The following is a 23,931-nucleotide window of genomic DNA, read 5'->3' as shown; positions in this document are numbered from 1 at the left end:
ATCTTGGGTGCCATCAGCAAAGAAAATCTGCAAAGATCCTGAAGCAATATTTCCTGAGAATGAAGGTGGTTCTGATTCCAGAATAGCACAAGCATTTGTGTAAGCTTGTACTTTTATTTTTCCAGAAGTCACATATACGAGTGTGGATTATCTTATACAAGGGGAGGCTTAATACACATAGCTACTGATGGAAATGTTGATTGGAGGATGCCTCTTTGTGAAACACAAGAAGGTAGTTTGGTATAGTGTGTAAATGAATAACAGAATCTGGGGGAAATGGACCGGAACATGGAGATAACGTGGACACCAAGACAAATTAAAAATTGTGAAACTCACCTTGCAAGTTCCCTGATTAGGTTAGCAATGCGCCTCTTGTCCTCTGGGCAAAGGTCCTTCAAAGATGCAGTCTTAAACCCCTGCTTCTCCTTAATAACCTTGTTAGGACAAAACACCAAAAAATTTGTTACATTTCTTCCATGCTAATATCCCCTCCATCTTTCCCTTCAACTCCACATTAGACCTGTGGGATTCTCATGTTCCAAATGTTACTTCCTAACTTTTATCCCAATGACTCAATTTGCCATGTGATCCACACTAAATCCAGTATAGTCAAGAACTCAATTTCCTGTGATGTCTCTATTTCTCCACAAAAATAATTCAGTGAGACAATGGAAACGAACCTGGGAGGGGAGAACAAACTCAAAGACCGTATATAAATTTAATAAAGATAATTCAGATAATTCTACTTGCAGAAGTCAGTGGCACAAGTGGGAGAGGAAATTTAAATTTAAAGTAACTCCCTCCCCAAATGACAGATCCACCATTCCAGCAATCAGTCTGGTCAATTTTTCCTCACTCTACAGCAAATACACACTTTTTTTTTTGAAAAGTAGTAAGGAGACCAGAACTTTATACAATACTCTAGGTGTGACTTACCCATGTATATAAACTATTAGGTATTTCTGTTACTGTTCTTTTCATTGTTGTTTGTTCTTTATCTTTTGTGGGGGCGGTCATGCTTCATTGGTTGCACAGTAACTATTATTTTATTCTTCTTTACACTTGTGTACAGGAGACGACACTAAATAATCTGTAATCTAACAAGCAGTCCTTCATTCGGTTCCTTGTTATACTGATCCATAATGCAGTCGTACATACATTCCAGTAACTTATTTTCTACATTGTAGAATTAATCTACACATAAGACTAGGCAAATCAAATTAAAGACTCCATGATTACTGTGGCCAGTTACACGACTCCAATTTCCTTACTTAGAGCATACTTTACAGCACAAAATATCATACGACATAATCTTCAATAGCTTACAGAATGCAATAAAATTACAAAAGTTTACCTCATTTGACATGGATAGCTTTACAGGTCTAGTCTTCATAGGATTCACAAAAATGAAATCAGTATTTTGTGTGGGTTTTGCTCTAACTTCTTGAATTTTGCAGCATTTCGCATTTGTTTCAGATCTGACATTTCCTTCCATCAACAATCCTAATAATGCAATAAACATTTTGTAAAGATACCCTTCAGATCATCAGCAAACAGATAAATAAATTACCTTTTAAAAGTAAGATGCAGGAAACACTGTTAGTATCACTCTGAGCACCTTCACTCTGTCCACTGTAAAAGGCAGGATATTCTACAGCCCTGACGAAGGGTCTCGGCCTGAAACGTCGACTGCGCCTCTTCCTATAGATGCTGCTTGGCCTGCTGCGTTCACCAGCAACTTTGATGGATATTCTACAGCCACTCACTTGAATTCAACTTCCCATCCCAACATGTCCTACAATGGCCTGCCATGATAAAGCCACACTGAGACTGGAGGAGCAGCACCTTACATTCCATCAGGGTACCCTCCAACCTGATAGCATCAACATAGTTTTCTCTAACTTCTGGTAATTTCTCCTACCTCCTCCTTTTTCCATTCCCCATTCTGGATCCCATCTCACCCCTTTTCTTCTTCTCAACTGCCCACCACCTACTTCTGGTGCCCCTCTGCCTCCCCTTTCTTCCATGGTCCAATGTCATCTAATACCAGATTCCTTCTTTGTCAGCCCCTTGCCTCTTCACCTCCATCACTCTCAACTTCTTACTTCATCACCTCACCATCCTTTATTCTCATATGGTTTCACTTATCACGCACCAATGTGTACTCCTTTCCCTCCCCCACCTCTTATTCTGCCCCCTTTCTTTCCAGTCCTGATTAAAGGTCTCTGCCTGAAAAGCCGACTGTTTACTCCCCTCCAGAATATTATACAAATAAATTAACTCTGACAGCAACCAACTCTGGCAGCTCTTCACTTCAAAGTAAATTTATTATCAAAGTACATATGTCACTACATACAACATTGATATTATTTTCTTGCAGGCATTCACAGTAAATACAATAAAAGGCACACAACATGGAGAAAGACAACAAAATAATAATAAGTAAATAAGCAACAAATATTGAGAACACAAGATGAAAGTGAGTCCATAGGATGCTGGAACAGTTCAATGTTCTGGTGAGAGAAGGCACGTGAAATTATCCCCTTTGGTTCAAGAGTCTGATGGTTGGGGGGGTAACAACTGTTCCTGAAACCGGTGATGTGGGCTCTTGTACCTCTCAGATGGCAGCAACGAGAAGACAGCATGGCCTGAACAGTGGGGGTCCTTGATGATAGATGCTGCTTTCCTGCGATAGTACTCCAAATAAATGTTCTCAATGGTGGGGAGGGTTTCACCCACGATGAACTGGGCTGTATGCACTATTTTTCATAGGATTTCCCACTCAAGAGCCTTGGTGCTTCCATACCATGCTGTGAGGCAACCACACTATACACTCTCCACCATATATCTACAGAAGCTTGTCAAAGGGTAGATGACATGCCAATCCTTCACAAACTTCTAAAAACAGTGCAGGCACTTCAATACTTCCTTTGTAAGGGCACTTGTGTGCTGGACCCAGGACAGTTTCTCTGAAATGATAACACAAGGAACTTAAAGCTGCTGATCCTCTCCACCTCTGATCCCTAGATGAGGACCAGCTCATAAATCCCTGGGTTCCTCCTCCTGTAGTCAATGATCAACTACTTGGTCTTGCTGACATTGAGTGAGAGGAAAATTGTTGTGGCACCACCTAGCTAGATTTTCCAATCTCCCTCCTACATGCTGATTCACCACCACCTTTGATTCGGCTAATGACAGTGGCGTCTTTAGCAAACTTAAATGTGGCATTGGAGCAAATAAAGTAGGGGGCTAAGCACACAGCCTTGTGATGCACCTGTACTGATGGTGATTATGGAGATGTTGCCATCAATCCGAACTGACTGAGGTCTGCAAGTGTAGAAAATCGAGTACTCGAGGAAATCTGCAGATGCTGGAATTTCAAGCAACACATAAACGTTGCTGGTGAACGCAGCAGGACAGGCAGCATCTCCAGGAAGAGGTACAGTCAATGTTTCAGGCCGAGACCCTTCGTCAGGACTAACTGAAAGAAGAGCTAGTAAGAGATTTGAAAGTGAGAGGGGGGAGGAGGAGATGCAAAATGATAGGAGAAGACAGGAGGGGGAGGGATGGAGCCAAGAGCTGGACAGGTGATTGGCAAAGGGGATATGAGACGATCATGGGACAGGAGGCCTAGGGAGAAAGAAAGGGGGGGGAGCCCAGAGGATGGGCAAGGTGTATAGTGAGAGGGACAGAGGGAGAAAAAGGAGAGAGAGAAAGAATGTGTATATATAAATAAATAACAGATGGGGTACGAGTTGGAGGTGGGGCATTAGCAGAAGTTTGAGAAGTCAATGCTCATGCCATCAGATTGGAGGCTACCCAGACGGAATACAAGGTGTTGTTCCTCCAACCTGAGTGTACCTTCATCTCAACAGTAGAGGAAGCCGTGGATAGACATATCAGAATGGGAATGGGACGTAGAATTAAAATGTGTGGCCACTGGGAGATCCTGCTTTCTCTGGCGGACAGAGCGTAGGTGTTCAGTGAAACGATCTCCCAGTCTGCGTCGGGTCTCGCCAATATATAAAAGGCCACATCAGGAGCACCAGACGCAGTATATCACCCAGCCGACTCACAGGTGAAGTGTTGCCTCACCTGGAAGGACTGTTTGGGGCCCTGAATGGTGGTAAGGGAGGAAGTGTAAGGGCATGTGTAGCACTTGTTCCGCTTACAAGGATAAGTGCCAGGAGGAAGATCGGTGGGGAGGGATGGTGGGGGAACGAATGGACAAGGGAGTTGCGTAGGGAGTGATCCCTGCGGAAAGTGGGGGGGGGGGGGAGGGAAAGATGTGCTTAGTGGTGGAATCCTGTTGGAGTGGCGGAAGTTACGGAGAATTATATGTTGGACCTGGAGGCTGGTGGGGTGGTAGGTGAGGACAAGGGGAACCCTATTCCTAGTGGGGTGGCGGGAGGATGGAGTGAGAGCAGATGTGCATGAAATGGGGGAGATGCATTTGAGAGCAGAGTTGACGGCCACAGGGATCGCTCCCTATGTGACTCACTTGTCCATTCATCCCCCCCAATCCCTCCCCACCAATCTCCCTCCTGGCACTTATCCTTGTAAGTGGAACAAGTCCTACACATGCCCTTACACTTCCTCCCTCACCACCATTTTGGGCCCCAGACAGTCCTTCCAGGTGAGGCGACACTTCACCTGTGAGTCGGCTGGGGTGATATACTGCGTCCGGTGCTCCCGATGTGGCCTTTTATATATTGGCGAGACCCGACGCAGACTGGGAGATCGTTTCGCTGAACACCTACGCTCTGTCCGCCAGAGAAAGCAGAATCTCCCAGTGGTCACACATTTTAATTCCACATCCCATTCCCATTCTGATATGTCTACCCACGGCCTCCTCTACTGTAAAGATGAAGCCACATTCAGGTTGGAGGAACAACACCTTATATTCTGTCTGGGTAGCCTCCAACCTGATTGCATGAACATTGACTTCTCAAACTTCCGCTAATGCCCCACCTCCCCCTCGTACCCCATCTGTTATTTATTTATATACACACATCCTTTTTCTTACTCTCCTTTTTCTCCCTCTGTCTCTCTCACTATACCCCTTGCCCATCCTCTGGGCTTTTACCCCCCTCCACCTTTCTTTCTCCCTCGGCCTCCTGTCCCATGATCCTCTCATATCCCTTTTGCCAATCAACTGTCCAGCTCTTGGCTCCATCCCTCCCCCTCCTGTCTTCTCCTATCATTTCGGATTTTCCCCTCCCCTTCTTTCTATCTCTTCTTTCAGTTAGTCCTGACGAAGGGTCTTGGCCCGAAACGTCTTCCTAGAGATGCTGCCTGGCCTGCTGCGTTCACTAGAAAATCGAGTATCCAGTTGCACAAGGAGGTATTGATGCCTAGGACTTGAAGCTTATTGATTAGTTTTGAGGCCATGATAGAATTGAATGTCAAGCTGTAGTCAATGAAAAACATCCTGATGTATGCCTCTTCACTATCCGGATATTCCAGGGTTGAGTAAAGAACCAATGAAATGGCATCTGCTGGTTAATCTGTTGCAACCGTAGGCAAACTGTAGTGGGTCAGAGTCACTCCTCAAGCAGTTGATATGTTGATTAGGCAGAGCCTGGTGGCACAGAATTAAGACAACAACCTTTCCTTCAATATTGAGAAAACAAAACAGCTAGTTATGGACTACACGAAGGGACTGGTGCACTTGCTTCTACATGCATCAATGGTGCCAAGGTGGAAATGGCTGTTTGGCTTCAAATTCCGAGGTGTAAACATGCCCTGGTCCAACTTTATAGAAAACACACCAGCACCTCGACTTCCTCAGAAAGCTAAGAATCAGAAGGATCTGGGCATACAGATCCATAATTCAATGAAAGTGGCGTCACAGGTAGAGGATCATAAAAATTGATTGAAGCCAGCTGTTGTGATCCAGCCACTACATGGTGGCACCATTTGTAAACATGTAGATGGCATTAGAGCAGAATGCAACTGCACTGTCATGAGTGTATAGGGAGTAAAGAGCTGAGGACTGAGCCTTGCAGGGCACAAGCATTGAGGATAATTGTAGCTGAGATGTTATTGCCTAGTGTTCAACTTTAACCCCCAACTCCAACTCTGCACCAGCAGTTTATATGCAATAACCCTCTGCACCTTGCTAATCAAAAATTCATTTCTGAATTTAAAATATTCAAGGGCTCTATTTCCACCATTTTGAGGAACAGAGTACCAAAGACTCTTATCCATAGTTTCCCTGGTTCCAGATTTTCTTACAAGAAACATCCCCCCACATTCACCACCATAAGTCCTCAAAATCGGATATTTCAAATCCCTGCTCATTTTTCTAACCTCCAGTGGATAGAGTTGGCATGTCTGAATTTCTCCTCAAACTATTCATTGCAGGTTTTGCTGAAAAAAAAATCTGACCTGCTGGCAATACATTAACATCCTTCATTGACAAAGAAACCAATCCAATACACAATATTCAGATTTGGTCTCATCAATGCCATATATAATTGACTCCAACTCTACATTACTTCCCTTTTTCTTTTTTAATTGAATGCCCCCAACAACTGATGAATACTTTGTTAACTGCATTACTTGCACACAGTCCTTCTGCAAATCATGCACTAGGAAACCCTGGTCTCAGAAGCATTGCAATACATCACAACAGACGAGAGGTGTCAGTTCCCAGAGAGCTCAAGTTTATTGTCATCGCAATACAAATATATACAACCAATGTTCCTGCAGACCACGGTGCACACACAGCACATGAAACAAACTATTACCACAAATCAATTAACAAAATATAATGGAAAAGGCAAGTGTAAAGCATAGGTAAACAGCTCACTGTCCAAGTGATGAGCCCTCAGTGGTGGCAGGGTATTCTCAGTGCCTGAGGGAAGCAGCTCTTCCCCAGTCTAGCAGTGGTAGCCCTGATGCTACTATACTCTCTTCTTGATGGGAGTTGGTCAAAGAGAATGGGGGTTGGGTGGTAGGGATCCTCAACAATGCATCGGGCCTTTTGTATACAACCCTGCTAAATATTATAAACGGGGGGGGGGGGGAAGAAAGGGAGACCCCATGACCCCCACTCTGTAGTAGTGTCTTGCAGTCCAATGCCTCACAGCCTCTGTACCAGACAGGTACAATAGTGCTCCTGTAAAAAAATGCTTAGAATAGGAGTGGGGAACCTTGGTTGCCTCAAACTCCTCGGAACATGTAGACGTTGCTGTGCCCCTTTGACTAATGAGGTGGTGTTGTAGGTCTAGGTTAGATTATCCATTATGTGCACACCAAGGAACTTTGAGCTCTTCACTCTTTCCATGGCAATGGAGTGGTCAACCAGCAACCTCCTGAAGTCCACAAATATTTCTTTTGTCTTGTCCACATTGAAACTCAGATTCTCCTCACACCATTTGACAAACCTCTCTACCTCTGCTCTGAATACCAGATCATCATTGTCGCTGATGAGGCCAACCACTGTTGGTGCAGTTTGAACTGGATCTGGCAGTGCAGACGTTACAGCACTGGGCTGAGCACACAGTCCTGGGGGTGGGGGGGGGGTGCATACCACTGTTCAGTGTGATGGAGTCATAGAAATGTACAGGACAAAAACAGGCCCTTCAGCCTAACTGGTCCATGTTAAACCATTTAAACAGCCTCCATAGCCCTCTATACACCTGCATCCATGTATCTATCAAAACTTCTCTTAAAAGTTGAAATCAAGCTCACATGCACCAGCTGTGCTGACAGCTCATTCCACACTCCCATGACCTTCTGAATGAAGCTTCCCCTCATGTTCCCTTTAAACATTTCACCTTTCACTCTTAACTTATGACCTCTAGTTGTCCTCTCACACAATCTCAAAGGGTAAATGCAGGCTTTTCCAATCTGTACACCTCGATTTTGTATACTTCTATCAAATCTTCCCTCAATCTTCTACATTCATGCCACTTTCCCTGACTAGTAATGCTATCCCTCCACTCTGCCACATCTAAAACAATGGAAGCCCAGAATATTGAGCACCAGTCCTGCCCCTCCTACAACCAAGTTACACTGATGGCTACAATATCATAATTCCAGGTGATGATCCATTCTCTGACCTCATGTGCCTTTCCAACAGTACTTATTGTTATTGTATTAAAATAAATGCAGCTCAGAACATTAGTCGCACTAAGCTGAGTCTTTTGATTCCTGACTTTGTCTAAGGTCTTAACAACATGTCTCCACAACATCTCCACTAACTGTTCTTGCACTTTGGTTCCTAACCCCCTGCAACTCTAGTTTAACCTGCCCCCCCACCCCACCTAGCACTCACAAATCTTGAGATATTGCTGCTAACTCAGAGTGACTGGGGTCATTCTGTCAAGAAATCCAAGATCCAGTTACAGGGAGGTTGAGTCCCAGCAAAGACAGTTTGCCCACCAGCTTCTGAGGGATGATTGTGTTAAACACCAAGCTGATGAGCAAAAACCTAGCACAAGAGGCATTGTTTTCTAGGTGGGACAGGAAGGAGTGGAGGGCTGAGGTAAGGCATCATCGGCAGACCAGTTTGAACAGCAGACATAATGTAGCTGGGTAGTGAGATTTTATACAGATCCACTACCAGCCACTCAAAGCACTTCATTATTATTGATGTCAGTGCTTTTGGGCTGTGATCATTTAGGCCAGTTACCATTGTTTTCTTGGGCACTGGAATGATGGTGGCTGCCTACAGGGATAGTGGACAGTTGCAAACAAATGTTAAAGATGTCCATTAAGACCACTGTCAGCTGGAGCCCACAATCCCTCAGCACCCAACCAGATATATTGTCCAGCCCCACCGCTTTGCGTGGGCTTACCCCGGATAGTATCCTCTTCACTCCAGTTGCGGCCAGACAGGGTTCCTGTTCCCCAGGGGGAGAGAGGGCTTTCCGTCACTCGCTGTGTCACATCGTCCACAGTAGGCATTCAGCCTAACAGGAAAGGATGCGTCACTGTTGTTGATGTGCAGGATGGACTTGTAATCTGATATGGTTTGTATACCTTGCCACAACCGCCAAATGCCCCCGGTGTCACAAAAGTGGCTGGGAAATTTCTGAGTGCACTCGTTTGCCTTCCTGATGACACAGAGTGCGGCTCTTGCTGACCTTACAGTCGTCCTAAAGCCCGTTCCAAAGGCAGCATCCTGATCCCCAAGCAGTGGATGAACTTCTCCATGGTTTCTGGTTTGCCCTCTGGCAGTGCAGTGTTTAATAACAGGCGTCATCACCATCAGGTGCCATGCCCAGTTTGAGCTTGGACTGCCATGGCCTACACGCCCCTGTTTTGGGTCAAGTGGATCAATTCATTGGTATTCATTTCCAGTTCTCTGGCTGCTGTCTCCATCATCATTTGTCTTTGTCTTCCTCTTGCTTTCTTCCCTTCAATCTTTCCCATAATTACCGCGCATTCTAACTCCTCTTTCCTAATCACATGTCCAATGAAGTTACATTGCCTTTTCATGATCTCATGCATTAATCACGGTAAAGTCCTCAAAACATTTTCCTATGTAGCCAGTCACTGATCCCACATAGAAACATTGAAAACCTACAGCACAATACAGGCCCTTCGGCCCACAGAGTTGTGCCGAACATGTCCCTACCTTAGAAATTACTAGGCTTACCTATAGCCCTCTATTTTACTAAGCTCCATGTACCTGTCCAAAAGTCTCTTAAAAGACTCTATCGTATCCACCTCCACCACTGTTGCCGGCTGCCCATTCCACGTACTCACCACTCTGAGTAAAAAACTTCCCCCTGACATCTCCTCTGTACCTACTCCCCAGCACCTTAAACCTGTGCCCTCTTGCGGCAACCATTTCAGCCCTGGGAAAAAGTCTCTGACTATCCACACGATCAATGCCTCTCATCATCTTATACACCTCTATCAGGTCACCTCTCATCCTCCGTCGCTCCAAGAAGAAAAGGCCGAGTTCACTCAACCTATTCTCATAAGGCATGCTCCCCAATCCAGGCAACATCCTTGTAAATCTCCTCTGCACCCTTTCTAAGGCTTCCACATATTCATCAATGCTGATGTGATGATCGTCGGTAGCTGCCTCCTTGAATATGCTCTGGTCCGTGCTTTCAAAACAGTCCTACAACACGGAGGTGGAACCTTAAGGCCAAATCCTGATCTTCCTGTATACTGGTTTGACTCATTTAACCAGTGGTCTGTACGCAGGGATTAGCAAAATAGATAAATGGTCTGATTGTCCAAGGTGGTGGCAGAGGTCAGCATTGGAGGCTAGTGAACATTGGTATAAATCAGGTCTAATATATTCTCTCCTCTGATTGAGGAGTTGACCTGCTGGTAGAAGTTTGGCAGGACTGTTTTTATGTAGGCATGATTGAAGGCACCAGCAACAACCACTGAGGTGAGCTGAGCTGAAAACCTAAGTTTTTATTGTACTTTGGAACAGCTAAAATGCAATATCAATAATAATTCATTCTGTAAGTAAATGTTAGAAAGATCCACGACTGAAGTAGAAGACATCACTTAAGCAAAATAAAAGACTTTTTAAATTATGAAAGACAGAAATTAGGCTAAACAGAAGTCACTGGATACTAATATTAATAAGATTTACAATAGATGCTACTTGCAAAGCATAAAGATGTCACAATCCAAAAGTAAAATGCAATAGATTATTCTCATACATGTATTAACCATTTCATTTACTAAGGCTGAATAAACAAATATTTAATATTATTGTGTTTACTTTCACACAAATTTTGTAGACTTTGGGGGTGCAATATGGATCAAACATGTTGGAGAATGATTAAATATCAATTTATAGAACATATTTAAACCACAAAATATTTTCCCAAGGCATACCTGGTACAACCACTACAGATTGTTCTTCATCTGAAGCTAGATACAATTCTGTCAAAGAAAACAAGGCATGCTAGGCACAGTATAGGCATTTGATACAGTCAAAGACTCCAACATATCATTCATAATTCAATTATTACAAAACAATATCAAAGAGTTTTCAAACACATTTTTATACCTAGAAACAGCCCATATTGAAGGCAGAGAGCAAAGCCCATTTTCTGGCCAGCTATTCTCAGTAAAATTGAAATTTTTTATTATAGGACTTGTCGAGCATTAGAAAGCACAACACAAAAACCTTAAAGATCATTAGCCACACTCTCTCTTGGTATTGCAGCTTAATCATCTTGAGCAATATCTTCTGAAGTGCTTGTTTTTTTTAATATATTAAATCCACATTGTGTAAGTCATGTCACCATGATGGTATATTCAAGAATTCGTGGATTTCAAACAAGCCATTTAAAAGCCCTCAAGGAGGAGCAAACCAGTGCTGGGCAATGGGAAAATCTAAACAACAGTCCCATAAACATACAAACTCTACCACTCAAGGACAATGGACGCACGGGAATATCACTATTTTCAAGTTTCCCTACAAGTTAGGTACCATACTGGACTGGTGAAAAAGTAAAAAAAAAAGAAAATCCCCAGTTGCTGGATCAAAGCCCTGCCATAACTGTCCAATCAAAACTATATTTAGTAAGTACAAATGGTGACAGTAATAAGCAACGGGAAAAAAAAACAAAAACACAAACTTGCAACATCGGAAAATGAAAACAAATTTTTGATATAATAAACAATGAATTTCCCAAAGTAAACTCAAAGGACTACACTGGACTACGTTGTTTACAATGCATGATAAACTCTTCGGCATCGAGCCACATCTAAACTTCCCATAACTGATACTAAAATATAATTTACAAATTACCTTTTCTTAAACATAAGCAAAATGATCGACTAGCCACAGATGGGATTTTAGCATCAGTGGTTCCTTTTGAACAAAATCGCTGAGTTTGTTTTTTTCCAAATTGTTTTATATTAAGAAGGCAATAATGACACTACATTCAAAACACGCCCAAAGTATGATAACCCTAAAAGTCTAAGTATATTTACCTACAACAGTAATGTGCCCTGAAGAGGGAAGGGTTAGAAAGTTAACAAAATTCCAAGTACCAATTAACAAATTAGAGACATTATAGACTGACAGTTGACTTGCAAACCCCATACTTAAGTCTTTTATTGCGGGGAGTGGAATAACTGAGTAATACTCTACCTCACCAAAAGGATACGATCTTTACTCCAAAAAGCTTCACTCACCAGATTCCCAGATCTCGCCATCTTAAACAACCGCCACTCCCAACCTGCACCGCCCGTCGCAGTCAGCACGCCCTTTCCGCCGGGGAACGTCACGGCGGAAAAAGCTCTGCCGTCCGTGCACATTGCATCCCGGGCGAGAGAAACTACATTTCCCATAGTGCTGTGGGACTGACGCATGCATTTACAGCGCCCTGGTGGAGTGGGCTTTGGATAAGGAGGTTGGAAAGGTTTGCGGTTTATGTGAAAGTTTACGTTATAATCTTTTTTGTTTTGGCCACGTTTATGTGTGCTCACGGAGAGCTAGTGTTTTGAAAAAGAACCCCAGAACAGAATGGAAGACGATAAAGTGATGGATACGAAGGGCTTGATGGACCGGTTGACGTTAGGTGTAACCAAGATACTGGGTGAGTGCTGGATGGTTATGGTTACCATGGAAAATAGCAGGTGAACCGGGCTCACCGGCGGGAAGAAACTGGGCTCCAATGATAAATGTTAAGACGGTCTGAAAAAAAACCTAGGGAGCCACTCCTCAGCACCTGTAGTTTCTTTACTGCTCTTTATTTAGGCAATAAATTGATGTGAAGATTTTTTAATGTGGATGCTGAAAATATTAAGTATAAGCAATATGTCCTACCTTAGTAGTCCTCTTCTCATAAAATGTATTGTGGATTTCTGTACATTATCTTCAGGATACATCAGCATAATGTGTTCTATTCCTCCATTCTCATATATTGTGACATATTTTACTGCAAGAAGGCAGGCTGCATCTGTGGAAAGTTCAAAGTTCAATGTAAATTTATTTTCAAAGTATATGTATGTCACCATGTACTAAATTGGTATTTATTTTCTTGTGAACATTTGCAGTTGGTATAACGAAACACAATAGAATCAATGAAATAATCATTGATCATTGGGATAATAATGAGAATTTGCAGATGCTGGAAATCCAGAGCAATGTACAAAATGCTGGAGGAGCTTAGCAGGTCAGGCACCATCTACCAAAATGAATAATCAGTCAACATTTCAGGCAAACACCCTTCAGGTCATTCAGCGAGTTTAAAAAGAAGACAGCTTAAGGTAGACAGATTAGGAGGGCTTTGGCTTAACGGGTCGAAAGGAGATAGGTTGCCTGTGAGAAATAGAGACAGGAGGTATGTCTGTGAGGCCGGTGTTCTGTACCGGGTGTCAAATGTGGGAAGTCCAGGAGACTCCCAGCCTCCCAGAAGGCCACATCTGCACCAGGTACATTGAGCTGCCACTCCTTAGGGAACTGGAGCTGCAGCTCGATGATCTTCGTCTGGTCAGGGAAAATGAGGTGATAAGGCATGAGGAGGGAAACAAATTGAAGCAGCAGAGATGTGGTTTTTGAGGAGGATGCAAAGAATATCATGGATGAAATGAATATCTAACGAAGATGTCATGAACAGCAAACACAAAAAGAGAAATAATGTATGAGATCATGAAAAGGCAACGTAACTTCATTGGACATGTGATTAGCAAAGAGGAGTTAGAATGCACGGTAATTATGGGAAAGATTGAAGGGAAGAAAGCAAGAGGAAGATGAAGACAAATGGTGATGGAGACAGCAGCCAGAGAACTTGACCTGAAACAGGAGTGTGTGGGCCATTGCAGTCAAAGCTCAAACTGGGCACGGCATCTGATGATGATGATAGAGAGGAGCTATAGGCAAGTAATTGCACCGGGGCCTCAAGAGACAGTTAAGTTGGTAACAGTCAGGAGAGGGAAGGGCAATGGTCAGATACTAGAGAGTACCCCTGTGGCTCTCCCCCTTAATAATAAGTACTCCTGTTTGAGTACTGTGGCGGGGGGGATGGCCTACCTAGGGGAAGCAACAGTGGCTGCACCTCTGGCACACAGTCTGGCCCTGTGGCTCAGAAGGATAGGGAAAGGAAGAAGGCAGCAGTGAAGGGGACTCTATAGTTAGGGGGTCAGACAGGCGATTCTGTGGATGCAGAAAAGAAATGTGGATGGTTGTTTGCCTCCCAGGTGCCAGGGTCTGGGATGTTTCTGATCGCGTCCATTTATCCTGAAGTGGGAAGATGATCAGCTAGAGGTTGTGGTACGTATTGGTACCAACGACCTAGGTAGGAAAAGGGAGGAGGTCCTGAAAACAGACTACAGGGAGTTAGGAAGGAAGTTGAGAAGCAGGACCTCAAAGGTAGTAATCTCAGGATTTCTGCCTGTGCCACGAGACAGTGAGTATAGGAATAGAGTGAGGTGGAGGATGAATGCGTGGCTGAGAGATTGGAGTAGGGGGCAGGGATTCAGGTTTCCTGATCATTGGGACCTCTTTTGGGGCAGCCGTGACCTGTACAAAAAGGATGGGTTGCACTTGAATCCAAGGGGGAACCAATATCCGGGCAGGGAGGTTTGCTAAGGCTATTGGGGAGAGTTAAACTAGAATTGCTGGGGAGATGGAGATGGAGGTAGGGGTTGTTGGCTCACAAATAAAGAAAGCTTGTAGGCAGTGTGAGAGGGAGGATAGGCAGGTGATAGAGAAGGGATATGCTTAGACCGATGGCTTGAGATGTGTCTTTTTTAATGCAAGAAGCATCATGAACAAAGCAGATGAGTTCAGAGCGTGGATCAGTACTTGGAGCTATGATGTTGTGGCCATTACAGAGACTGGAATGACTCAGGAGCAGGAATGGTTACTTCAAGTGCCAGGCTTCAGATGTTTCAGAAAGGACAGAGAGGGAGGCAAAAGAGGTAGGGGCATGGCACTGCTGATCAGAGATAGTGTCACGGCTGCAGAAAAGAAGGAAGTCATGGAGGGATTGTCTACTGAGTCTCTGTGGGTGAAAGTTAGGAACAGGAAGGAGTCAATAACTCTACCAGGACTTATTTATAGACCACCCAATAGTAACAGGGACATTGAGGAGCAGATAGGGAGACAGATTCTGGAAAGGTGTAATAATAACAGGGTTGTTGTGGTGGGAGATCTTAATTTCCCAAGTATTGATGGACCTCTCCCTAGAGCAAGGGGTTTAGATGGGGTGGAGTTTGTTAGATGTGTTCAGGAAGGTTTCCTGACACAATATGTAGATAAGCCTACAAGAGGAGAGGCTGTACTTGATCTGGTATTGGGAAATGAACCTGGTTAGGTATCAGGTCTCTCAGTGAGAGACGATTTTGGAGATAGTGATCACAATTCTATCTACTTTACCATAGCATTGGAGAGAAATAGGAACCGACAAGTTCGGAGAGCGTTTAATTTGAGTAAGGGGAAATATGAAGCTATCAGGCAGGAACTTGGAAGCATAAATTGGGAACAGTGTTCTCAGGGAAATGTACGGCAGAACTGTGGCAAATGTTCAGGGGATATTTGTGTGGAGTTCTGCATAGGTATGTTCCAATGAGACAGGGAAAGGACGGTAAGGTACAGGAACCGTTGTATACAAAGGCTGTTGAAAATCTTTTCAAGAAGAAAAGAAAAGCTTACAAAAGGTTCAAAAAGCTAGGTAATGATAGAGATCTAGAAGATTATAAGGCTAGCAGGAAGGAGTTTAAGAATGAAATTGGGAGAGCCAGAAGGGGCCATGAGAAAGCCTTGGCAAGCAGGATTAAGGAAAACCCCAAGGCATTCCACAAGTATGTAAAGAGCAAGAGGATAAGACATGAGAGAATAGGACCAATTAAGTGTTACAATGGAAAAGTGTGTATGGAACCGGAGGAGATAGCAGAAGTACTTCATGAATACTGAAGCAAGGTATTCATTATGGAAAAGGATCTTGGCAACTGTAGGGGTGACTTGCAGCCAATTGAAAAGCTTGAGCATATGGACATTAAGAAAGAGGATGTGCTGGAGCTTTTGGAAAGCATCAAGTTGGATAAGACTGGATGAGATGTACCCCAGGCTTCTGTGGGAGGCAAGCGAGGAGATTGTTGAGCCTCTGGCGATGATCTTTGCATCACCAATGGGGACAGGAGAGGTTCCGGAGGATTGGAGGGTTGCAGATGTTGTTCCCTTATTCAAGAAAGGGAGTAGAGGTAGCCCAGGAAATTATAGACCAGTGGGTCTTACTTCAGCGGTTGGTAAGTTGATGGAAAAGATCCTGAGAGGCAGGATTTATGAACATTTGGAGAGGCATAATATGGTTAGAAATAGTCAGCATGGCTTTGTCAAAGGCAGGTAGTGCCTTACTAGCCTGATTGAATTTTTTGAAGATGTGACTAAACACATTAATGAAGGTAGAGCAATGGATGTAGTGCATATGGATTTCAGCAAGGCCTTTGATAAGGTACTCCATGAAAGGCTTATTGAGGAAGTAAGGAGGCATGGGATCCAAGGGGGCCTTGCTTTCTGGATTCAGAATTAGCTTGCTCACAGAAGGCAAAGAGGGGTCATATTCTGCATGGAGGTCAGTGACCAGTGGTGTGCCTCAGGGAACTGTTCTGGGACCCCTTCTGTTCATGAATTTTATCAATGACCTGGATGAGGAAGTGGAGGGATGGGTTAGTAAATTTGCTGATGACACAAAGGTTGGGGGTATTGTGGATAATGTGGAGGGCTGTCAGAGGTTACAGCGGGACATTGATAGAATGCAAAACTGGGATGACAAGTGGCGAATGGAGTTCAACCCAGATAAGTGTGAGGTAGTTCATTTTGGTAGGTCAAATATGATGGCAGAATATAGTGTTAATGGTAAGACTAATTATGCAGCTATGTAGGACCCTGGTCAGACCCCACTTGGAGTACTGCACTCAGTTCTGGTCACCTCACTACAGGAAGGATGTAGAAACTATAGAAAGAGTGCAGAGGAGGTTTACAAGGATGTTGCCTGGATTGGGGAGCATGCCTTATGAGAATAGGTTGAGTAAACTCGGCCTTTTCTCCTTGGAGCAGCGGAGGATGAGAGGTGACCTGATAGACGTGTATAAGATGATGAGAGGCATTGATCGTGTGGATAGTCAGAGGCTTTTTCCCAGGCAGAAATGGCTAACACGAGAGGCACAGTTTTAAGGTGTTGGAAGTAAGTACACAGGCGATGTCAGGGTAAGTTTTTTATGTCGAGAGTAGTGAGTGCATGGAATTGGCTGCCAGCAACGGTGGTGGAGGCAAGTGACAGGGTCTTTTAAGAGACTCCTGGATACAGTGGCATGCAAAAGTTTGGGCTCCCCTAGTCAAAATTTCTATTACTGTGACTAGTTAAGTGAGTAGAAAGTGAACTGATCTCCAAAAGTCGTAAATTTAAAGATGAAACATTCTTTTCAACATTTTAAGCAAGATTAATGTATTATTTTTGTTTTGTACAATTTTAGAGTGGAAAAAAAGGAAAGGAGCTCCATGCAAAAGTTTGGGCACCTCAAGAGATTTGAGCTCTCAGCTAACTTTTATCAAGGTCTCAGACCTTAATTAGCTTGTTAGGGCTATGGCTTGTTCACTGTCATCATTAGGAAAGGACAGGTGATGCAAATTTCAAAGCTTTATAAGTACCCTGACTCCTCAAACCATTGTCCCAACAATCAGCAGCCATGGGCTCCTCTGAGCAGCTGCCTAGCACTCTGAAAATTAAAATAAATGATGCCCACAAAGCAGCATAAGGCTATAAGAAGATAGCAAAGTGTTTTCAGGTAGCCGTTTCCTCAGTTTATAATGTAATTAAGAAATGGCAGTTAACAGGAACGGTGGAGGTCAACTTGAGGTCTGGAAGACCAAGAAAACTTTCCGAGAGAACTGCTCATAGGATTACTAGAAAGGCAAACCAAACCCCCGTTTGACTGCAAAAGACCTTCAGGAAGATTTAGCAGACTCTTGAGTGGTGGTGCCCTGTTCTACTGTGCAGTGACACCTGCACAAATATGACCTTCATGGAAGAGTCATCAGAAGAAAACCTTTCCTGCGTCCTCACCACAAAATACAGCGTCAGAAGTTTGCAAAGGAACATCTAAGCAAGCCTGATGCATTTTGGAAACAAGTCCTGGGGACTGATGAAGTTAAAATAGAACTTTTTGGCCGTAATAAGCAAAGGTATGTTTGGAGAAAAAAGGGTGCAGAATTTCATGAAAAGAACACCTCTCCAGCTGTTAAGCACGGGGGTGGATCGATCATGCTTTGGGCTTGTGTTGCAGCCAGTGGCACAGGGAACATTTCACTGGTAGAGGGAAGAATGAATTCAATTAAATACCAGCAAATTCTGGAAGTAAACATCACACCATCTAAAAAAGCTGACGATGAAAAGAGGATGGCTTCTGCAACAGGACAATGATCCTAAACACACCTCAAAATACACAATGGACTACCTCAAGAGCTGAAGGTTTTGCCATGGCCCTCACAGTCCCCCAACCTAAACATCATTGAAAATCTGTGGATAGACCTCAAAAGAGCAGTGCATGCAAGACGGCCCAAGGATCTCACAGCACTAGAAGCCTTTTGCAAGGAAGAATGGGTGAAAATCCCCCAAAGAAGAATTGAAAGACTCTTAGCTGGCTACAAAAAGTGTTTACAAGCTGGGATACTTGCCAAAGGGGGTGTTACTAAGTACTGACCATGCAGGGTGCCCAAACTTTTGCTTCAGGCCCTTTTCCTTTTTTATTTTGAAACTGTAAAAGATGGAAATAAAGTTTTCTTGCTTAAAATATTAAAGAAATGTGTCATCTTTAACTTTTTGCCTTTTGGAAATCAGGTCATCTTTTACTTGCTTAGCTATTCATAGTACTGTGAGCACTGTGAGGGTCATGTTTTTTGACTTCTCCAGTGCGTTCAATACCATCTGCCCTGCTCTGCTGGGGGAGAAGCTGACAGCGATGCAGGTGGATGCTTCCCTGGTATCATGGATTCTTGATTACCTGACTGGCAGACCACACTACGTGTGCTTGCAACACTGTGTGTCCGACAGAGTGATCAGCAGCACTGGGGCTCCACAGGGGACTGTCTTGTCTCCCTTTCTCTTCACCATTTACACCTCGGACTTCAACTACTGCACAGAGTCTTGTCATCTTCAGAAGTTTTCTGATGACTCTGCCATAGCTGGATGCATCAGCAAGGGAGATGAGGCTGAGTACAGGGCTACGGTAGGAAACTTTGTCACATGGTGTGAGCAGAATTATTTGCAGCTTAATGTGAAAAAGACTAAGGAGCTGGTGGTAGACCTGAGGAGAGCTAAGGTACCGGTGACCCCTGTTTCCATCCAGGGGTCAGTGTGGACATGGTGGATGATTACAAATACCTGGGGATATGAATTGACAATAAACTGGACTGGTCAAAGAACACTGAGGCTGTCTACAAGAAGGGTCAGAGCCGTCTCTATTTCCTGAGGAGACTGAGGTCCTTTAACATCTGCCGGACAATGCTGAGGATGTTCTACGAGTCTATGGTGGCCAGTGCTATCATGTTTGCTGTTGTGTGCTGGGGCAGCAGGCTGAGGGTAGCAGACACCAACAGAATCAACAAACTCATTCGTAAGGCCAGTGATGTTGTGGGGATGGAACTGGACTCTCTCACGGTGGTGTCTGAAAAGAGGATGCTGTCCAAGTTGCATGCCATCTTGGTCAAAGTCTCCCATCCACTACATAATGTACTGGTTGGGCACAGGAGTACATTCAGCCAGAGACTCATTCCTCCGAAATGCAGCACAGAGTGTCATAGGAAGTCATTCCTGCCTGTGGCCATCAAACTTTACAACTCCTCCCTTGGAGGGTCAGACACCCTGAGCCAATAGGCTGTTCCTGGACTTATTTCATAATTTACTGGCATAACTTACATATCACTATTTAACTATTTATGGTTCTATTACTATTTATGATTTATGGTGCAACTGTAACGAAAACCAATTTCCCCCGGGATCAATAAAGTATGATTATGAGTAACAGAAATTTTGACCGGGGGTGCCCAAACTTTTGCATGCCGCTGTAGGTTCATGGAGTTTAGAAAAATAGAGGGCTATGGGTAACCCTAGGTAATTTCTAAAGTAAGTCCATTTGGCACTGTATTGTGGGCCAAAGGACATGTATTGTGCTGTAGGTTTCCTGTGTTTCTATTTCTTGATGGTTGGCGTGGATAAGGTGGATCCAAAGACAATCTGTGTTGTATGCTTTACAGTGTAAGTACAGAACATGTTTAATATTAATGGTCAGGTAGCTGTATTTCCTGAATCTACATTGTGCTCCACAATGATTTGAGATAGGGTTAACCCACTAAAATATTGATAACAGCCAGTTCCGTAAACAAATCTTGCAAGATGGGTAGTGGATACAACTCATGATCATTTTCCGAGGAGATGTTGGTTTGTCTGTAATTAGACACTTGGCAAGGGCTAATAAAAAGAAGTCAGGTTTAAGCAGAGTGACATTGTGTGAGTTGGCCAGCTTTAGATTGGGGAGCTCAGGCTTTGATGAGAAAAGGCAGAGGGTGCAGTCAGATTTTTTTTCATTTAATTTTCTTTTCTTTCTTGTTGCACAGTTAGAGAAGTGGGAATCTCTGGCAGGGTAGTGGAATTCTGCTCTTGTGGTTTGTAAGAAGGCAGCAGACCTGCAGTGTCCCTGATGCCTGTGCCTGTAAAGGTGCATCCAGCTGCAGCTTTCAGACTGTGTTTAGGACTTGGAGCTGGAACAGGATGAACTCCGGATCATTCTGGAGGCTGAGAGGTTGATTGACAGGACATACAGGGTGGTGGTTACCCCTAGGAAGCAGGGCACAACTGATCATCAGGAGGGGAAATGGGGATGAGCAGCCAGTGCAGAGTACCCTCCCTCACGAACAGGTACACCGCTTTGGATACTGTTGGGGGAGAACGACCAGGCCGAGGAAAGACACAGCGGTCAGGTCTCTGCACTGAGTCCGGCTCTGTGGCCCAGAAGAGGAATGCAGTTGTGACAAGAGATTCCACAGTTAGAGAAGCAAAGTGGACAGCATTGTTTGGATGTGAAAGAGACACCCAGATGGTATGTTGCCTCCCAGGTGCTTGGGATAGGGATGTTCGGATCAGGTCCACGGCATTCCAAAGGGGGAGGGTGAACAGCTGGAAGTCATGCTATGTATTGGTATCAAGGAAAAGAGAAAAGGTCCTGAAGAGAGAATATAAGGAGTTATGTAGTAAGCTGAAAAGCAAGACCTTCAGGGTAGTAATTTCTAGATTGCTTTGTGTGCCACACACCAGTGAGGATAAGAATCAGGTGATTTGGCAGATGACTGTGTGGCTGAGGTCTTTGGGATCTCTTCTGGGGAAGGTATGACCTGCACGAGAAGGATAGGTTACACATGAACCCAAGGGGGATAAATGTCCTTGCAGTCAGGTTTGCTAGAGGTGGTGGGGAGAGTTTAAACTGTTTTGGTAGTGGGGTGGGAACTGGAGTGATGGGGCTGAGAATAGGGCAGTTGGTATACAAGTGGATACAGTGTGTAGTGTAACTGCGAGGAAGGGCAGGTTGATGATAGGACAGAATTGCAGTCAGTGGGATGAGTTGAAGTGTAACATGGGATTGGGTGTTATGTAATGAACCAGATTTTATTAAGGAGCTTTAGGTAAAGGAACCCTTAGGAGGCAGTAATCATAATGTGATAGAATTTACTCTGCAGTTGAGAGGGAGAAGCTAAAGTCTCATGTATCAATATTACAGTGAAGTAAAAGGAATTACAGAGGCTGGCCGAAGTTGATTGGGGACACTATCAAGAATGACAGTAGAACAACAATGGCTATAGTTAATGGAAGCAATTTGGAAAGTGCAGGCTAGATATATTGCAAAGAACTATTCTAAAGTGAGGATGATGCAACTCATGGTTGATAAGGGAAGTAAAGGCAGTGTTAAAGCAAAAGATGGGGCATTAAATATAACAAAATTTTGTGGAATTGGGAAGCTTTTAAAAACCAACATCTGTTAGTCCTGCAAGACCATGGATCTGCGCCATGGTCTTCACTCTCCAGGGTGCAGGCCTGGGCAAGGTTGTATGGAAGACCAGCAGTTGCCCATGCTGCAAGTCTCCCCTCTCCACGACACCAATGTTGTCCAAGGGAAGGGCATTAGGACCCATACAGCTTGGCACCAGTGTCGTCGCAAAGCAATGTGTGATTAAGTGCCTTGCTCAAGGACACAACACGTTCCCTCAGCTGGGGCTCGAACTCACGACCTTCAGGTAGCTAGTCCAATGCCTTAGCCACTTGGCCACGTGCCCACACTTATGAAAAACCAACATAAGGCAACTAAAAAGTCATAAGGAAAGAAAAGATAAAATGTGAAGTTAAGTCGGTCAATAATATAAAAAAAGATACCAAAAGTTTTTTTTGAGGTATGCAAAGAGTAAAAGAGAGGCGAGAGTGGCTATTGAACTGCTGGAAAATTATGCTGAAGATGTAGTAATAAGGGACAAAGAAATGGTGAATGAACTTAATGAGTATTTTGCATTAGTCTTCGTTGTGGAAGACTCTAGCAGTGTGCCAGAAATGCAAGAGTGTCAGGAGGCAGGAGTGATTGAAGTTGTTATTATTAAGGAGAAGGTGCTTGGGAAGCTAAAAGGTTGAAGGTAGATAAAGTCACCTGGATCAGATGGACCACACCCAGGTTTCTCAGAGAGATAGCTGAAGAGATTGTGAAGGCATTGATAATCTTTCAGTAATCACTAGATTTTGGCATGGTTCCAGTGGACAGGAAAATGGCAAATGTCTCTCCACTCTTTAGAAAAGGAGGGAGGCAGTAGAATGGAAATCATAGGCTAGTTTGCTGACCTCAGTGGTTGAGGAGATGTTGGAGTCCATTATTAACATAGAAACATAGAAACATAGAAAATAGGTGCAGGAGTAGGCCATTCGGCCCTTCGAGCCTGCACCGCCATTTATTATGATCATGGCTGATCATCCAACTCAGAACCCAGCCTTCCCTCCATACCCCCTGACCCCTGTAGCCACAAGGGCCATATCTAACTTCCTTTTAAACATAGCTAATGAACTGGCCTCAACAGTTTGCTGTGGCAGAGAATTCCACAGATTCACCACTCTCTGTGTGAAGAAGTTTTTCCTAACCTCGGTCCTAAAAGGCTTCCCCTCTATCCTCAAACTGTGACCCCTCGTTCTAGACCTCCCCAACATCGGGAACAATCTTCCCGCATCTAGCCTGTCCAATCCCTTTAGGATCTTATACGTTTCAATCAGATCCCCCCTCAATCTTCTAAATTCCAACGAGTACAAGCCCAGTTCATCCAGTCTTTCTTCATATGAAAGACCTGCCATCCCAGGAATCAATCTGGTGAACCTTCTTTGTACTCCCTCTATGGCAAAGATGTCTTTCCTCAGATTAGGGGACCAAAACTGCACACAATACTCCAGGTGTGGTCTCACCAAGGCCTTGTACAACTGCAGTAGTACCTCCCTGCACCTGTACTTGAATCCTCTCGCTATAAATGCCAGCATACCGTTCGCCTTTTTCACCGCCTGCTGTACCTGCTGCCCACTTTCAATGACTGGTGTATAATGACACCCAGGTCTCGTTGCACCTCCCCTTTTCCTAATCGGCCACCATTCAGATAATAATCTGTTTTCCTATTTTTGCCACCAAAGTGGATAACTTCACATTTATCCACATTAAATTGCATCTGCCATGAGTTTGCCCACTCACCCAACCTATCCAAGTCACCCTGCATCCTCTTAGCATCCTCCTCACTGCTAACACTGCCACCCAGCTTTGTGTCATCCGCAAACTTGGAGATGCTGCATTTAATTCCCTCATCCAAGTCATTAATATATATTGTAAACAACTGGGGTCCCAGCACTGAGCCTTGCGGAACCCCACTAGTCACCGCCTGCCATTCTGAAAAGGTCCCGTTTATTCCCACTCTTTGCTTCCTGT

General features: G+C 44.1%; 3 protein-coding genes across 7 annotated transcripts in view; 1 reads left to right on the top strand and 2 right to left on the bottom strand.

The window, feature by feature from the left end:
- kiaa1328 (KIAA1328 ortholog) overlaps positions 1–12,191 on the bottom strand; it is a 150,149-nt gene extending 137,958 nt beyond the window's left edge. Inside the window, exons 1-4 of one of the 4 annotated variants that reach the window (XM_063042770.1) lie at positions 12,133–12,188; positions 10,822–10,869; positions 1,355–1,503; positions 337–434 (exon numbers count right to left, since the gene is read on the bottom strand). In XM_063042770.1, the coding sequence (XP_062898840.1) occupies positions 337–434; positions 1,355–1,495 (239 nt within the window). In that variant the 5' untranslated portion in view covers positions 1,496–1,503; positions 10,822–10,869; positions 12,133–12,188. Of the gene's footprint in view, positions 1–336; positions 435–1,354; positions 1,504–10,821; positions 10,870–12,088 lie in introns of all 4 variants that reach the window. The other 3 variants (XM_063042767.1, XM_063042769.1, XM_063042771.1) reach the window with 3 other exon arrangements.
- Positions 1–23,931, bottom strand: part of nol6 (nucleolar protein 6 (RNA-associated)) — a 342,540-nt gene that overhangs the window by 28,594 nt on the left and 290,015 nt on the right. The window lies entirely within an intron of this gene.
- The window catches only part of tpgs2 (tubulin polyglutamylase complex subunit 2), a 40,384-nt gene continuing 28,753 nt past the window's right edge, over positions 12,301–23,931 (top strand). For both annotated transcript variants that reach the window (XM_063042063.1, XM_063042062.1), the window contains exon 1: positions 12,301–12,536. In XM_063042063.1, the coding sequence (XP_062898133.1) occupies positions 12,464–12,536 (73 nt within the window). In that variant the 5' untranslated portion in view covers positions 12,301–12,463. The remainder of the gene's footprint in view (positions 12,537–23,931) is intronic.

Source organism: Mobula hypostoma, chromosome 3 (assembly GCF_963921235.1).
Source record: "Mobula hypostoma chromosome 3, sMobHyp1.1, whole genome shotgun sequence".
Taxonomy (NCBI): Eukaryota; Metazoa; Chordata; class Chondrichthyes; order Myliobatiformes; family Myliobatidae; genus Mobula; species Mobula hypostoma.
This window is presented reverse-complemented; position numbering and strand designations above follow the sequence as displayed.